Below are 17,407 nucleotides of genomic sequence, written 5' to 3' on the forward strand. Positions count from 1 at the left end.
ATCCTCCTGCCTCAGACTCTCATTATATCTACTAGAGGGCTTCAGTTATAGGAGAGCATGGTCAGATTATAAGACTGTGGGGTAAGAACTACTGTTTTTACTTCTTTTGTATAATGTAAAAATATAACATAGAATAATGTGTGCAGAAAAGACTGTAAGTATTTATTTAACCAAGTATCTTATCCAAGGATGCTTAATTGCCTTCTTAGCACCTATGCTATGAGGAAGAATAAGCTCTCAACGAACTAACTGACTGACTGACTAACACAGCATTCTCCTCCTGGGCCAATGGGGGCCAAGGGAATACAACACAGGATCGGGTTCTGCCTGCTGCCAGAGAATACAACTTCTGCCTAAATTCAAACTAAATTACTTGAGCTGAATAAATGGGCAATCAAGATTCTAATAGTAGCCATCATGAATCCTGTTTCCTTGTAGAACTTAGAAACAACACAACAAAAAGATCTTCTCCACTGTTTAATTTTTGCTTTCTCTAAAATCTTTTAGCATATCTCTTGAAATTAAGTAGCCCATATTTCTCAGGCTCTATCTACAAATTTCGAATTCAGAGAAGCCTCTTTTAAAAGAAAAGTTCAGTAATAACTGCTGTTAGTCATACCATGTTTATCTTTCCTATCTGATTTTTTATATCCTGTCTATTTCTGGTAGGGTGGTGATCAAGACTTAGATTCCTGGGATGAAAAAATAAATGTACATGGAGAATTCAAAAATTGTATTATTCCAACCCTAACCAATCCTACAAATATATTCTCTCTGGCAGGTGGTTGAACGCTGTGATTGCTAAGTATGTATTAGGAAGCAAGATTTAAACTGTTAAGGGACTTGCAAAACTTTTTAGGAAATCAGAAGGAGGCTTTATAGCCAGATTTCCTGACTTGAGGCAGTGCTCCTAGACCACCCACAAAAATTAACTGTTCATTAAAGACCTACAAAAAGACCTCTTAAAATTCTACTGAAAAGATGAAAAGCACGGAAAGTAACAAAAGCAAAGGGTGAAAACACCTACTCCATTTAACTTTTCTGCTTCACAAGAAAACCAAATCTCAAAATGGTATTTTAGATAAGAAAATATATTTTTCTGTATAAAATCCACTGTACTCCATAGCAGCTAATTTTATGATAAGCTAAACCTATTATAAATTTTCAAATAATAATTTATATTCCTGGACATAAGCCATAAAGTATGAATCTGAGGTCATAATTTTTCAGAATTAGAATTTGCCAGCCTAATCGCATTCTTTTGAAGCCATTTCGGAGAACACAAACTGAAGAGTTAGAATGAAAATGAAGCAAATGACCAAAATGATTAGAGAACCATAGTTTTGGAAGTTTCTCAAGGCATTTTGGAATAGCAATTTTACACTGCGCCGAACGGCCAAGCAGCTGAATCTGGAATGCATAGCAGAAGAGAGAACTTGGAGGACACTTCTTGAGTAATTTCAAACTGGTGAAGCGGGGATACTGGGCCCCACACTCTTACATCTTCATGAGAACAGCTTTTCTTCGTCTTATCTTCCTAGGAAAACCTCCTCTGCAATCCCTTTGTTATTGGGCAACGCCACCCGAAGACTTCTGAAGACCACTCACAGTTCCACTTCATGGTGTAGATGGGAGGAGAATGAGGTCTCAGGGGATGCATATGCGTCTAACCCTGATCACCTTCCGAGGTGGTAAACTGTTGTCAAGACTACTGAACTTATGCCCCGCGGCAGCTCTACGCGAAACTTGTGCAGTGCACAAATAGCTGAGTTGTTGTTTCTCACCAAGCATGGTTTTTGTTTAAAAAGAAAAGCTACAAAGAAGTGATTTTATTCTTTTAAACTGTTGTCCCTGCTAGTCAGTAGTAGATGTATCAAAATGTAATCCCACAGAACATCCAAGTAATGGCAGCTTAGTTTCAAACAGAGTGATTTTCTGTTCAGACAACAACTAGAAATGTTGATCTACTGGAAGAGCCCGAAAGGTTGAATTAATGGTTAACACCGGAGCAAAAGCGCTTGATGGCATTGGACTCTGTTTTTCGAGCAAAATCCCGTGTTGCCCTAGAGAACCAAATTTCTAGTCATTTGATCAATCACACTATATAGACAAAGATAACACGGGTAAGGTGAATTATATCATGATAGTCGCCCTGTTTTACAGTAATTAATGGGTGACCAGCTGCCTCTGTTTTGAGATATTATCCTCTTATCTTCTGTCAAAATTAATTTAGTAGTACTTATATGGATGAACAGTTTAAAAGTGGTCAATTAACAGGCTTCCATGAGGCTAGAGCTAGAACTTATTCAATCCGTTAATTTTCAAAGGAATATAACCAGAATTTTATCATCATGAAAACTTAAAAAAATCCACAAAAGTTGGCAAAGAATCTAAAGTACTCATACACTGCTTGTTATCTTCCAGAAGGAATTTGGTCATACAGTAACCACAAAAGTTCTGAAACTTATTTATCTAGTAACCTCACTGCTGAGTATCTATCCCAAAGAAATCACGTGAAAGGAGAAAAATACTTGGGTATTGGTTATTCATTACGTTATAATAGTAGAAGGGTTTAAATGACCTAAATGATCTGTTATAGGGAAATGGCAAAATAAATTACTGTAAAACAATCCACAGCAATTATTATAGATAATCACTATAATTATGAAGAACACAAAATGGGAAAAAACCAAAACCCCAAACAAAAACTTTTCCAGTAACACAGAGTGCTGTCTGTTGTAGAGATATGGTGGGGTGGAGACAGAAATCCACTCTGACTTTTCTAGGGAGATGCACTTCAGCGACTGTAACACAAATGACACTCTTTTCAAGGCAGACATGATGGGGGAGCCCCAAATTATCTGACTATAAGTCTATAATGTACTGACTTTCTTCTGGTAATAAACTGTTTTTTCTAATTAAATATAAGGTGTGATTGAAATACATGCAAAGTTTAAAGTAAAAAAAATCACAGTAAAATACACATTGCCATCAATCCCCCTCAGAAAACTCCCTCTTGCCTGCGGCACTCTTATCCTATCGATCTTGCCCTTTCTTGAAGCAGTTCTGGAAGTCCTTTTCTGATAGAGCTTTTACCAGCTGTGATCAAAAATGCAGAGACTGTGGCTGCCGAGCGCCAGCCAGTGGAAAGGCAGGCTTGTGGAAGAATCACGGTGTGTCCCGCCTATCCTCCGCACCGTCCCGCACCACGGGTTCTGACTTCCCCCGAAGTCAAAAGAGTCGTGAAAGGTCAGTGTTGTGCATGGACTCAGGACTCTGAGGCAGCCACAAGAGCAGAGCTAAAGATACAAAGGAGGGATCCACCCTGCTTCTGAAAGTGCTACAAGGAAGGCACGCGTGTTAGAAGTAAGCGGGGATATCACGAAGGGGCTGATGGCACTGTGTGGTTTACCGTAATATTTCTGTTTAAATTAAAAAGTCAGTGTACTTTTTCATCACACCGTGTAGGCCTGACAAATACCTTTCGTTCGATTCCAGAGAACTGGCTTCATCTCAGCCAGGTGAAGAGCTTTTTCTGAAAGGAGTGGAAGTCAGGAATCGGCTCCTTGGGGTCAAGAAGAGCAGCAGGGTGTTTCCCCCAGGGGACTCCAGGTGGGCAGCTTTGGGAGGAATTTCCCCGATAGGGCCCCGTTACCTTCCTGCTGACCACCCCACTCTCAGGACCGCGGATGCCCGGGACATCCTTACCTCCTCCGCAGGTAGCCGAGCACGGGAAGAAGTCTGTCTCCCTCCAGCGGTGCACGATGGGCTGGTGGAAGATGAACTGGACCGTGCTGTCTGCGGACCCCGCGTTCCGGATCTGCGGAGATAAGGGCAGCTGAAGGGCCCAGTGTCCCGCTCCCCCACAGGCGCGAGGCGGTGCCGCCGATGTCCTCGCTGAGTCCCCGCTGGGCCCAGATCTGCGGCCACAGAACACACAGCGCCGCGACGCTTCCGCGAGCGATCCCACCACCGTCTCTCCCCACGTCAGGGTCTCCATGGCTCCTTCATTTCCCACCTCTCCGGCATAGCAGATAAAATACGTGAAATAATGAAATAGGCTCAGAAACAGATAATATGTTCTAAAAAATTATAAATGCCCTACACAGCTTAAAATGAAAGACACTGTGCTTAAGAAAACAGAGTTTAAATATTAAAGATACTCGGGGCCTCTTGATAATTTAGTGGCTCATACATTTTAACGTGCAAAATGCCCCTTTGGAAGTTTGCTAAAATGCAAAATTCCTGGGCTCAGGCCCTTGATGTCCTCATATGAAGATAGGCCAAGGATCCGACTTTCAAAGGACCAGCTTGTATTATAAAAGCAATTATTTTCAAACAAAATTGGTACCTATGGAAATCATAATTCCTTTTTTAAAAAGAGGATTGTGAAACAGTAATTCTTTAATGGTTCTTAAAAAAACAAGGTTGAGAAAACACTCAAACTGAAAGAGAAAAAAAGTACGAAACATGAACAATTCCTTTCAAGAAGAACGAAACACAGGTCTAAAACATTTAGGCTGTCTGGCAAGGCTTGGAATATTTCTTATGTTAATGGAGGCTCCAAGGACATTGGGAGTGCCCCTCCCTAACCCGGCTCCACTAAAATTAGACAAGGATCAGAGTGTAGCTGAATCACACAGCCTGAGTCCTTGTAATTGTTTTTGAGCTTTCCTGATGTCCTGATTGCCCTTTATGCAGGGCAAATGAGTAGATCTGTCCATCAAAGTAGTTTAAAGACAATTCTGTTTCTCTGTTACTGATCTCAACAAGTGAGCCACACACTTAAAATGCAGGGAAAATAGGAATCCTGAAGAAATAGGGCCAAGAAAAATTGTTAAATGCCAAATTCTAGAGCAAGTTTTGGAGTTTAAGAGTAGAGAGAGAGAGAGAGGGAGAGAGAGAGAGGAACTCTATAGATTATGTTCCATGACACACAGTATTTAGGTCTTTTCTAATTAGAATATACAGTTCTATAGCTGTAGCAATAGATGAAGCAATAGATATCTTTTACAAAAAGGGGGGCATTACCTACAGATTACCATTCCTCAGTCCTAGTGTCAGGTGCGTGGGTCTCTAGTGGCTGACTTGGGGATATAGGGTTAGTCACGTTCTCCACACTGGAGAAGTATGAGAGAGGGAGCCTTACTCGAATCCAACCTCTGCTTCAGAATGAAGAGATGAGAAAATTTCCTTTGGACCCAGAGATTGTCTTTGCAGGGGTCTTGTTCTGGAAAATGAGTTCTGTGGATGGGGAGGGGAAATAATAGCCAGTAGGCCGCAGTGAGGAGGCTGAGGTATTGGGACACTCGCTGACATCCTGCTCTGGAACATGTGTGCTGCTCGGTGCTTGTCTTTGGTCTGGTTAAAAGGCACAAAGGTGTCTGGGTGTGGCGGCCCAGGCCTGGAGTCCCAGCCACTCAGGACGAAGGCAGCAGTATCCACACTCAAGGCTGGCCTGGGCCGTGTATGAAGACCTTGCCACAAAATTGAAAAGGAAACAGGGCCAGGGTACAACTCAGTGCTAGAGTGTCTCTGGGCTTGATCCCAGTACTGAGGAAAAGAAGGGAAAAAAGTGAAGCAAGTCTCTTTCCCAGCTCCTCAGAAGTGACCGATAAAAGCACCAGGAACAGATGGCGAAGAGCAGTTTGGAGGGCAGGAGGCTGGCAAATACCACGCGGAGGAGGGGAGACAGGCAGGCGAGAGGATACTGCTCCAGTTCCACGGAAGTAGCACCTCGTTTCCTTCCTACAAGTGTAAGGTGCATTTTATTCAATCGTAAAAGCACTCTGTATTACCTTTCCTGTTTATATTACAGGGGTTTAGTGTTGGCTCATGGCCTCACAGCTAAGGAAGGAACAGAGAGAGGAATTTGAACTCAGGTCCAAGTGTCTCTAAAGCTGCCTTTCTTGGGTACCAGTCAATCTCCACAGTGGGAATCACTGTTCCTGTCTCAATTTCTCCTTTTTTTTTTTTTTTTTTTTTTGTGTGTGTGTGGTACCAGGGATCAAACTCGGGTCCTTGCGCTTGCAAGGCAGGCCACCGAACCACTGAGCTAAATCCCCGGCCCCAATTTCTCCTTTTAAAACAGAAACAAATGCTTGAAATACAGAGGAGGAGGCTAAGCTGGTGTTTCACTCTGGTGGCTTAACTGTTGCTCATAGAGAGGAGCCTGCTGCGGTCCTCTCCTGCTATTTTCTCAATTCCTGCCAGCCCCTCTGTTGTTATCACCAGGTCTGAAGCTCCATAAACCCTGAGTCCTCAAGCATCACGTGTCAGTTCTCCAGAGCGCTGGTGGAGGGAGCTGGGCACAGCTGGCTTGTGGCCTCTTGGCCTCCTTGTGCTAAGGAAAATCAAGAATGTTCTAAATCAAGCTCCTCTCTCAGTCACAGTGCCCCACGCTTTCTAGTGCAGTGTAATCGCTCTTCTCACTAGAAGCAGATGAGAAGGAGAAGACTCAAAGTGGGCCCTCTGCCCTTCACAGCAGGGCTAGGGGCAGTGGGATTGCGTGTGTGCCTGTGTTCGTGTGTGTGGGGCCATGTTATGGCTGAGCTCTGAGTCCCCATAAATGCAAAAGAACCAAGGAGAAACCCTAACATGAAGACACCACCAACTGCATGCCGGCTTTCCCATCCGAAGTACCGTGAATCCTCACTGCTGAGAAACTACACTCTGGAGAATGTTCAGCTGATGCCCAGCTAAGTTTCTTTCTCTCTGTGGCAGGTGAAAGGCAGGTGGGAGCTCCAGCAGGGAAGGTCCCCACTGCCATGGCCATGCCGTCAGGGGCTGCTCCGAGGAGCCCATGCCGTGGCGTCCACTGCAGCAGCCTCTCTGAGCCCGGCCCACAGTGCTGACCGGTGGCAGTGTCCCCAGGCAGTGTGGTAGCATGACTCGGGAGGACTAGAGAAATACCTGAGATGCCTGCTAGGGAGAGAGTAAGGTGGGAAACAGGTAAACCTGCCCATTCAACGCCTCCGTCTCCTGGGGCCAGTTTGGGTGGGTCAGCAGCTGGCAGTGACACTATGTCCTCCAGAACTGTCACACACACGTTTCAAAATGCTCTCACTTGAGTGGTCGAATGCATAGATGAACAATAAATTTTATACTGATCACGATCCTTTCACTATTTTTGGAATGACAGCCTGTTACATTCTTAGAATCATTGTCATCTTTTAATATACACCTACCAGCTTTCTTAAAGATGCTCCTTACTGCGTTCACTGAGTGATAAGTTTCACGGAAAGAAGCAGAATGGAAACAAAACAACTTTTGCCCACCCTGCCACACGGCTAGCTGTCTGTTAGGAGGTAGCATAGTGGAAAGGGCCTGGACAAGTGCTATTTATTCCTGGAATGGAGCATACATTGAGGCATCCCATTGTTTGGGTACCTGATAGAATGTAGCAGTTGGAAAAGCTAAGATTGGGGATCGTTACACATTTTTAGTACTCAATTTACCTTGTACTTCTTACAGAATCATTTTAGAACTCCAGACCTCAGTTTGAAGACACTGCACTGCGGCCCACAGGCCCAGGCCAGGGCTGGCCGGGAGACTGATGGTGGCTCAGAGCAGGGGAGCAGGGGAGCAGGGGAGTGGGGGCCGGAGATGTCTCTCTGGGACAACAGACAATGTTTCTGAGAAACAAAGGAGGTGGGAAAGACTGGCCAGGAAAGAAACAGTGAGAAGCAGAGCAAACCGGAGCCTGGAAAGCCTACCCAGGGCTCAGATGGAGGAAGACAGAGAAGACAGAAGCAGGGCAGACCCATGTGGGTTTCACTGCCCACGGCTCTGCAACCCTCAGGTGTAAGAAAAGGGTTAAGGCTCTAAAACCTCACTGTGAGGCTGGCAAAACAAAGTGTGAAACCCAACAAGCACTTTAGTACTGCATCTTCCAATGATCTCAGTTCCATACTCCAGGAATCTATTGGCAAAAAGGTGAACATTTATTAGGGGAATCACTGTCTAGAAAAGTTGGGTAGGAAAATGAACAGCTACTCAGCATTCACTTCTGTGTTTTCCTACAGTTGGTCTAGGACAACGATTTCCCCTCTTATGAGCACAGAGTACTCCTACGCGGAAGCCTTCTAGAACAGGTGGGTGGAGGGCAAAACTAAACTCCACTAAACATGTACCAAAGTTCAGCCTCCAACAGAGAAGAGAACGGATTATTACAACCCTACATGAGATACAGGCTGCCATGTCCCACAGAAGCGTTCTCAGCCACATTCCCTGCAGTGAGCGCCCATAGCCTTACTACCTGTTCCTTTTATTTTGGTTTCCAGTGATACGCATCATTACTTCTAACTTTTCTCCCTGGCGTTTTATTTTCCACCTGTCATTGTGAACCAGATGGTGTGTGTGGCAGTCAATCTGCATTCGGTGTCAAGCATCTTCGAAAAGAAACACGTGTACACAGAGTCATTCTGGTCTCGCTGGAGGAAGCGAATTCCCAGTATTTCTTTCTGGGCTCCTCCTCTTAATTTTTCTCAGAGTGAAAACAACTGTTGTGGTGCTGAATTATGTGCAGGGTTATGCTTGTGAGTGTTCAGGCCAATACAAAGGCATTATCTTTGCCTAATACTGTAACTAATTCAAGCAAAAACTACAAACTTTCTCTTCCCTTAGAATAAAAAAAAAGTTACTTTCTGTGGTGCTGTCACTTGATAACTATGTGAGGTAAGGCATTTTGTTAATTAGCTAGATTTAACTTTTCCACAATGCACATGTACTTTAAAATATCCTGTCCTACAGGATAAAACATAAAATGTTACTTGTTAATTTAAAAATATACAAAAATGCTACTTTGTCAACAATAGCAACAATCTCCATCTTCCTAGCCGAATCCTGCAGCATTTTATAGATTATTTTAAGCAGGAAGTAACTATTATCCAGTTATCTGTGTGTGAACTGTGAATCAGTGTTCTTAACTTTATATGTGTTTATTGCTTTCTCTTTGGCTGGGTATGTATGCTACATTTGTAGCTCACATACTCATTTTGTTTCCTAGTTAATCTTGTTTACTGCTTACAATTTTCATTTGCATTTTTTTTTTTTCACCAGGGATCGAACTTGGGTCCTTGTGCTTTCGAGTCAGGCAGCAGAACCACTGAGCTGAATCCCTGGCCCTGCTTAAATTTTTCAAATAGGCAAGACCAGCATATGCATAAAAATATCTTAACTGGTTTTGCAAGTACAGCTAAGTTGGAGGTTCTAATGAAGGAGGGACCTATGGACCCTCTTCTGCTTGGGAAGGTCATTATTTTTTATTGAATCTATAGCATCATAAAAGTTGCACATTGCCTGGTAAGGGGGCATGGAGACATTAAACTAGCAAGTCACTGAGCAAATAGCCAGATCACCTAACAATTAATGTTATATGGTCAGCTTTCACACCTATTTCCCTTTGTGTCTATACCTGCAAAATTGTTCCTGGACACACCAGTTGTAAAGTGATCCATCTCTGACTATCTTCAGAGAAGCAACTGTCTGCTATTGTGTAGATAAGGTATTGTGACTGGTTCCACTAGAAATTACTGCATTTCAAAAGACAAAAGAGAAGCAATCTGATTCTACCCACTTTCATACATATTGCCTTATTTAATTCCTCACAAAGGCTGTACTGGGAAAGAGCAGTGACATTGCCAATAATAAACAGCCAATGCATAAAATTTAAATTTGGGGAAGAATTAGCCTTATAGAAAGCAAGATGAGAATTTAATCTAGTGTTAAAGGTAGTCAGAAAAGAAGATTTTAAAACAATATTTTGTGACAAATGGCAATAAATAACAATTCCTTTACTGTGAAAAAAAATCTTTTGTGAAATAAAAAGTAAAAATGGTATTTTGGCAATAAAATTCTAAAATATATTGACTAGCAGTCCTTTAGATTCCAGTTATCCTATTAAAAAGGAAGACACTACTTAGATTAATGGACAAAACTATGAATTCAGTAAAATGACAAGATACAAAAATAAACATACAGAAATAATTTTTAGCATACATCATTTCTATAACTAAAAACAAACTAAAACCAAATTAAGAAAACAATCCCATTTATAATGGCTATAAAAATACTTAGAAATAAATTTAACCAACAAAGTGAAATGCCTATACATAGAAAACTATAAAACATTGCTCATAAAATTTAAGACATAAATAAATGGGAAAATATACCATGTTCATGGACTGGAAAAATTAGTATTTTCAAAATGTCCATAATAGAGCCAGGGATTTAGCTCAGTGGTTCTGCCACCTGCCTCGCAAGCGCAAGGTCCCGAGTTTGATCCCTGGTACCAAAAATAAAAAACAATAACAATAAAAAGTCCATGATATACAATATGATCTATGATTCAATATAATCTCTTTCAAATTTTAAATGACATTTTTCATGGAAATAAAAAAATAATTCTAAAATTTGTATGGAACCATAAATGATCCCCCAAAGCCAAATCAGTTGAGCAAAAAAACCCAACAAAACTAGAGGCATAACACTAACTGATTTCAAAATTCACTGCAAAGCTATAGTAATCAGAACAGCAGAGTATGGTTCAGGCATAAAAACAGACACACAGAACAATGGCACAGAACAGGAAAACTAGAAATGAATCCAGGCATTTATGTGTTCAACTGATTTTTGAGGAAGTTGCAAAAAACACAGAGCAGGGACGAGACAGTCTTCAATATATAGGGTTGCACAACCAGATATATATAGGCAGAAGAATAAAAGTCAGCATTTATCTCATACCACACCCCAAAAAACCTCTCATACCATATACAAAAATTAGGACCTGAATGTAGGACCAGAAAAAAACAGTGGGAAAAGTTTCATGAGTTTGGTCTAAACAAGGATTTTTGGATACGACCCCAAAAGCAAAAGGAACAAAAGAAAAAAAAAAGGGATTATGTCAAACTAAAAAAGTTTCTATTCAGCAAGCAGAACAATGGATCGTGTGAAGAAACAACCTACGGGCTGGAGAACGTACCTGCGTACCACATATGCAAGAAGGGTGCCTGTGGCAGCTACTCACAACGAGTGCAACCATTATGTGTTGTGAACGTGAACCAAAAAAATAAATGAAGGTCAGGAAGGGTGATCGGAGATGGAGAGAGGAAGCAAGAGGGCAGGGGAAGGAGAGTAGAAAGAATCAAGATATGTTCAGTCCATGTGCCTGTTGCTAAGATGAATGTAAACTTTATGGACTGCAAACATGCACTAATAAAATAAATTTTAAAGTCGTACAACAGAAATGGATCTTGAGAGCCTGTCTGGAGGTCCTAGCAGGGGAGCACAGCTACTCCTGTACCCTCCTCTTTGGGGTCTTCCTCTCCAAAGGGGACGAGACTGGAGCGGGGTGGGGGGACTGGCCTGCCACAGCCATGATCACATTGTGTCACAGCCAGATCAGATCACCCTCACACCTGGGAGTGGAGTGAAATAAAATAAAATCTATTTTTAAAAAAGGGTCTCATTTTGTAAAAGCAAAAGCCATTACTATTTAATCTCAGATGCTCCTCTATGTCCATGAAGGCATGGCATGTAACGCCCTGATTCTGCCACATCATCTCTATTTTTCATTAAATGAGAGTTTCTGATGTGTAAAGGAGTAAAAATAAAAAACGAGGAACACAACATGATAAAAAGAAAATAAACATCTTAATGAAAACACTAGGCAAATGATCCGAGTTGATGTTTTGCAGGAAGAAAAGGGATACAAATGTCCAACAGGTGAGTGAGAAAAATGCTCAGCATCAGTTAAGCAACAGGAAATGCCATCAAAGCCACAACAAGCAATCACCTTCACCTGTTAGAACTGCTGTTCCCAAAAAGTCAAAAGATAAACGTTGGCAAGAATGTGGAACAAAGGAAACCCTTGCACTGCTGGTGAGATGCAAACTGGTGCAACCACTATGAAAAACAGCATGAAGCTTCTGCAGAATGCTAAAACTAAAACTGTGGTATGATCCGGCAGTCCCTCCCCGGTGCACTGTACGTCCAGAGGGGATGACGTCCCCTGTCAGAGTGCACACTGCCCTGCACACTCCTCACAAAGCCAACGCATGTAATCACCGGAGGGCCCATCGCAGATGTGTGAAGAGAGGGACTGGGGTCTGCCATTACGTAATGCTGCTCTGAAGAAAGATTTCACTGTGCTGTAATTTAAATGTTTTAATTTCATGAAAGAATAGAACAAAATTTCATAAGCAACTAATAAGAGAATAACAACAGCTAATACACTGTGCATCATTATCTTCACACTACTCAGTATGTTTTTGGTACCGGGGATCGAACTCAGGACCTTGCACTTGGGAATATTCAGGATTTTAATGAAATGTATTAATGTCAAATTGGTTTGAGACTTAGATACTCTGCCTTTTGAATCCATAAAGAGGATCTAATAATAAGATAATCAATATTAATAATTATATGCCATTAATACATAATAATACAGAAGAGACTATATTTTTCTTGATGCTAAAAGCTAAATTATATACTGTGTATAATTTTAAACAAATGAATCATGGAAAATAATAACTAATTAAACGGCAATCTTATTTTCATAGGAAAAATCAGAAAAAATCATTTTGAATCACTGAAATAGGACAATTTTCACCTTTATTTTTCTGTACATTTTAAAACAATCTTCAAGCTTATGTAAACTCATTTTAAATTTCACGCAATCTATTTCATAACAACTTTATGTTTGTTGGATTCCTGACATTTTCTAAGGAAATCTTAGAAGAAAATCATGTACTCTTATTAGAATAATACTGAAAGGAGTTCTGGGCCAGAAAAGAGATGAACCTGCTCCTGACTGGCCAAGTGTGTGAGCTCACACAAGACATTTCCTGGGGGCAATTCAGAGGGGTCAGCACCCGCTCATCTTAAACAACTGCTGTGTGAGAAAAGTTCTGTACTCACCCAGCGCTTGGCGGTGCTTCATGGTTTCTGCTGATGGAGACATGAAGGCAAACAACAGAGGCCCTTCCCTTGGGAATAGAAAAGGGATGTGTACTGGAAGCAGCGATGGGGCTGAATTTATAGAGTGCTTCTGGAAGGAAGCAAGCCTGAAGGACAAACTGGAATTAGCGAAGAGGGTTCAAGAGGTAGAGAGGACTGCACCTCACAGAGGCAGTGAGTGTGGAGAGAGAAGGGGCCGCGGGGCTGAGAATCACCCAGCTGGAGCAGGGGGGACAAAGCCAAGTGAAAGGGTGGGAGGGTAGCGGGACCCAGATTATCAAAAGTAACATGTGATGCTACGGGCGTTCATTTGAACTGCAAAGCTATAAGTAGAGTTGAGGGACTATGCATGATTATGCAAAGGGGATTTATGGTTTTAGAAAACTCCTTTGAAGGCAGCATAGATAACAGAGGCTGGAAAGCTAATTCGGAATCTATGGTGTCAGCTCAGGTGAGAAAATGCAAGGACCTAAACTAAGACATAGGTCGCAAGGAGGAGGAGAGAGAATGGTCATGAAGTGGTGGAGAGGTAGACTGACAGCCTAATGTTGGACCAGAGACATAGAAGAGAAGGGGAAATTAGGGTCAACCAAGGGTTTATGATGTCTGGATAAATGGTGCATTTCTTATCAACAAGATAAGAAAGAAAGAAGCTAAGGTAGGTTTCTGGAGCTAGACAAGCTCAGTTTTAAACATGCTGAGCCCATTATGCCCCCAGGACATCCAGTGACCAGGAGATGAAATTCACCGGAAAATGCCACAAACTATTCAAAGGCGCATACTGTTACTTCAATTTTGTATTTTCAGTATGGGTATTAGCTTTTGCAGGGAACACTAGATAAATTATTATAGTATAGATGGTCTGCTCAACAGTATTCAAACAATATATATCACTTCCCTACTGGATTTGCTTGCTTGATGGAAATCCTGTATTTACTCACAGAATCATTTCTCTTAAGCTATCTCTAGCTGTGTAGCGTCTTGTCTGTGTTCATGTGGCTGGCATATGGACTGGATTAAAGACAGCTACCAAGCACATGCAGACAGAAGACAATATTCTGGAACCCTTCTTCTATCCAACCTCGCTGCCTATCACATTTTTCTATATGTATTCCTCCTTCCAGCTGCCATGGGGTCATCTAGTCTTAGCTTAAATCAAATGTCCTCTGGCTCCAAGTTCCATATGAAAAAAAAAATTATGGAGTCTTGGACACATTACAAGTTTTACAGCTTTACAGCTGAAATCCTTCAGGTCTTCCTGACCTACTGAAGGAAAAAAATATGTTTCATTTTATGGTGATTCCCAAATGTTCTCCCACTATGTGCATTTTTCCAATAGAATATGCTGGTTGCTTCCAGCAATGTGTTTTATATTACCTCAAAGAGTAGGGAAGCTCTGATTGAAGGAAACAAATTAGTTTTGCTGCCAATAAAAAAGTAAGCAGAACTTGCCATTAGAAGTGTTAGTTGACCAGTTTGTGTTTCTCTTTTTCTGGGTACACCTTATGTAAGTCAGTGACTGTACCCTAATTGAATGCCACATTGACTTCTTCAGTGGTATATGCCCCCCACTGTGTGCAGATATGAATATGTATATGTCTATCCTAGGTTCTGATAAAGTTTAAGATATAGTTAATTCAACACCTTTGAATGAAACATTTTCTGGATAATAAACAGGTTTGCCAAACTTATGCTGTAGGATTCCGATCTAGAATGTTCCCCAAAGTCTTGTGTTCAGAAATGGGGCTTTTGGAAGGTGATTGGATCATGAGGACTTTAATTTCATCAGCAGAGCAGTCCCCTGATAAGATCGTGGTTCAGTGGCATTATAGGAAGACAATGAAAACTGAGGAAGTGGAGCCTAGTTGACAGAACAGGTCATGGGGCATGCTCTTGGGCCCTATATCCTGTCTTCGTCCCCTGCTTTGGAGGCCTTTCCATTTTTCTCAGCTTCTTGGCTGTCAGGAGGTGAGCAGCTTTCCCATGCCATGCTGTTCCACCATGATGTTTCTGCGCTACAGGCCTCAAGCAATGGAGATGCCTGACCATGAGTGGAAACCTCCTAAACCATGAGCCAAAACCTTTCCTGCTTTAAGTTGTTTGTGTCAAGTATCGTGGTCACAGTGACAAAAAGCTGAAACATAGCCAAACCTAGAATCTCTCTCACTTTGGAAGATTCTCAGGACCTCATTTTGACGTAGCTTGAACATAAGCTATCTGAAGGCACTCACCTTGATGATAAAATCTGCTGTCAGTGGTCCAGTCATTCTCAGTATCTCTTTGTCTGGAAATTTCTGGAATTCCACACTAGAATTGTCCACAAGAAAGGTGCCTGTAGAGCTGAGACTGTTTTCACCTTTAGTCCCCTGGAGTGTTTTGGTTTCCAGATCTATATATTCAAAAACATAAAGAGGAGAGAATGATGTTCCTAGGGCTACCATAGATCATAGATCATATGCAAGTACTGTTCATGCAACAAAGTGTGTAAAGAAGAAGTATCATTCTTTGTGTGGCTGACAAACTTGAAACTGTGATATACAGAAAACATTAGATATTGCTGGAGTTTTTGCCACAAATGAGATGATTTTAAAACTCACCAGCCAAAGCAATCAAGGAGCCCTGTTCATAGTCTTTGAGGCTGCAGATGAATTTATCTGAGGACTCTCTCTCCACTTCACCACAGCACTGCTCCTTTGGCTAAACCACTGGCCGTACGTGGTATCTTACTAATTCCCATCTTGATGGCCAGCGGCCTGGGATACTCTTCAGTCTTCTTCTGTTGCACTATGAGATCCAGTGTACTTTTGAGCTGTCTCAGAAGCTGTGTCACTACATTCATGTATTAACTTTGTTTTTAATGCTTTTGGGTTGCTTACTGCATATATCTTATCACTCAAAAAGACCCTGGTGGCTTATGAATAAGGGCCACCCTTTACAGGATTCCCTCTTTTTAATATCATTTTGATACTTCGGTGTTATGCATATGTGTGATGTTTCATAAGCGCGTAAGACAGAAAGGAGAATTTGATTCTAGGAGAATTCACATCTGGATTTGTTGCAGGAAGTCAGAACATCTGGGAGATGGTGGTGACTATGGTGTGTATGCCAGAGAACACTGAGTTCTCATGTGATTGAGCATAACTGTCTGCTGTGTGAAGGAAGATGGCTGGACTAAGGCTAATGTTTTGAAAACTTGCAGTAGAGCCCTAGGTCTTGGCAGCAGGTTTTGAGTAGAAAGATCAAGTGCTCAATGTGGTTCTAAGTTTCTTACTCCAGCTTCAATCAGAATAGCTCAACTCATATCTTATAGCTTAGGGTTTGGGTCAACAACTACTTTAAGAGCTGTAGGGGTAACAGAGTGCTGAGGTGTCTGTACTGCATTATCTCAGAGTTGTTCTACTTGGAGTTCTCTACGCTAAGGAATACTCACAGGTGGGAAGTGCTGGTGTTCAGTTAAATGCACAGAGACCCTCAGATGAAGTCTCTAGAGCCATGCTGTGAGCATGCCAGGCTTCACGCCCCTGCCCTACAGGAGCACACAGGACACATCAGGGCACCCTGGAGCAGGGACATCAGTCACTGTCTGCAGAAGAGAGCCACAGCCCTGATTGCCTACAACCAGTCTTCAATCTGAAAGCTGCCTTGCATGCAGTTGTAGAAATATTTCTAGGACATGAATTAACTTAGTCTTTGAGTCATCCTGGGGGTCTACGCCTGGATCTGAGCATCTGATTCAACTTTATCCAGATCCTCCCAGCCGTCCTCCTCAAGGTACAGCCAATTAAAGATGAGCAGGCTGGATCGGATTGCCTGGTCTGGCTCTGATTGGGCCCAAATGTTCAGTCAGTCGAATGCTGAACCCACTTCTGAAAATGGAGGGCAAAGGAGCTGCAGCAGAGCAGGGCACCTTTTACTCCACATTCGTTCTGCCGAGTCATGGGCCAAACGAAAAACAAAACAAAGGAAAATATCTTTTAGCTACACATGTGCTACCCACAGCACCTTGGCAGGAGGAAAAAAAGCAGACCTCATACTGCTTTTCTTCGTTTATGATTATCATTTGTGGCTTTACCCATCAAGCTCTTGGGATGATTAAACCAAAGAAACCAACTGTTCCATTTCTTGGTGATCACATAATTAGCAGCTATGACAGACTAATATATTTATGAAAATTAATTTTTCTTTTAAATCTGCAACGGGGGCTCATCTCCTGATTGGGTGATGGTCTTGTCATAAATATTTTATTTCGGTATCTGTCAATGCTCACAAAGATATTATTTTTGAGTGGGGTCATTTCACCAGCAGTCAGTTTTGTGTAATTCTCAAGGGGAAAAACAAATCATTTAAATGGTAGTGGAGTATACTCATGTATTATCTTTTGACAAATGAATATTTATTTTATGGGGTTGTTCAGGCTTCAAAAAGAACTTGGGTCCAAATAAGGAGACTT

At 41.8% G+C, this 17,407-nt stretch overlaps 1 protein-coding gene across 1 annotated transcript in view; it reads right to left on the bottom strand.

Annotated features, from left to right (window-relative positions):
- Window positions 1–17,407, bottom strand: part of Adamtsl1 (ADAMTS like 1) — a 303,353-nt gene that overhangs the window by 209,589 nt on the left and 76,357 nt on the right. The window contains exons 6-7 of the mRNA XM_033757645.1: window positions 15,189–15,346; window positions 3,709–3,820 (exon numbers count right to left, since the gene is read on the bottom strand). Of these exons, the coding sequence (XP_033613536.1) occupies window positions 3,709–3,820; window positions 15,189–15,346 (270 nt within the window). The remainder of the gene's footprint in view (window positions 1–3,708; window positions 3,821–15,188; window positions 15,347–17,407) is intronic.

This window comes from Fukomys damarensis, unplaced genomic scaffold, assembly GCF_012274545.1.
Source record: "Fukomys damarensis isolate Sample0158 unplaced genomic scaffold, DMR_v1.0_HiC HiC_scaffold_31, whole genome shotgun sequence".
In the NCBI taxonomy this organism is placed as follows: domain Eukaryota; kingdom Metazoa; phylum Chordata; class Mammalia; order Rodentia; family Bathyergidae; genus Fukomys; species Fukomys damarensis.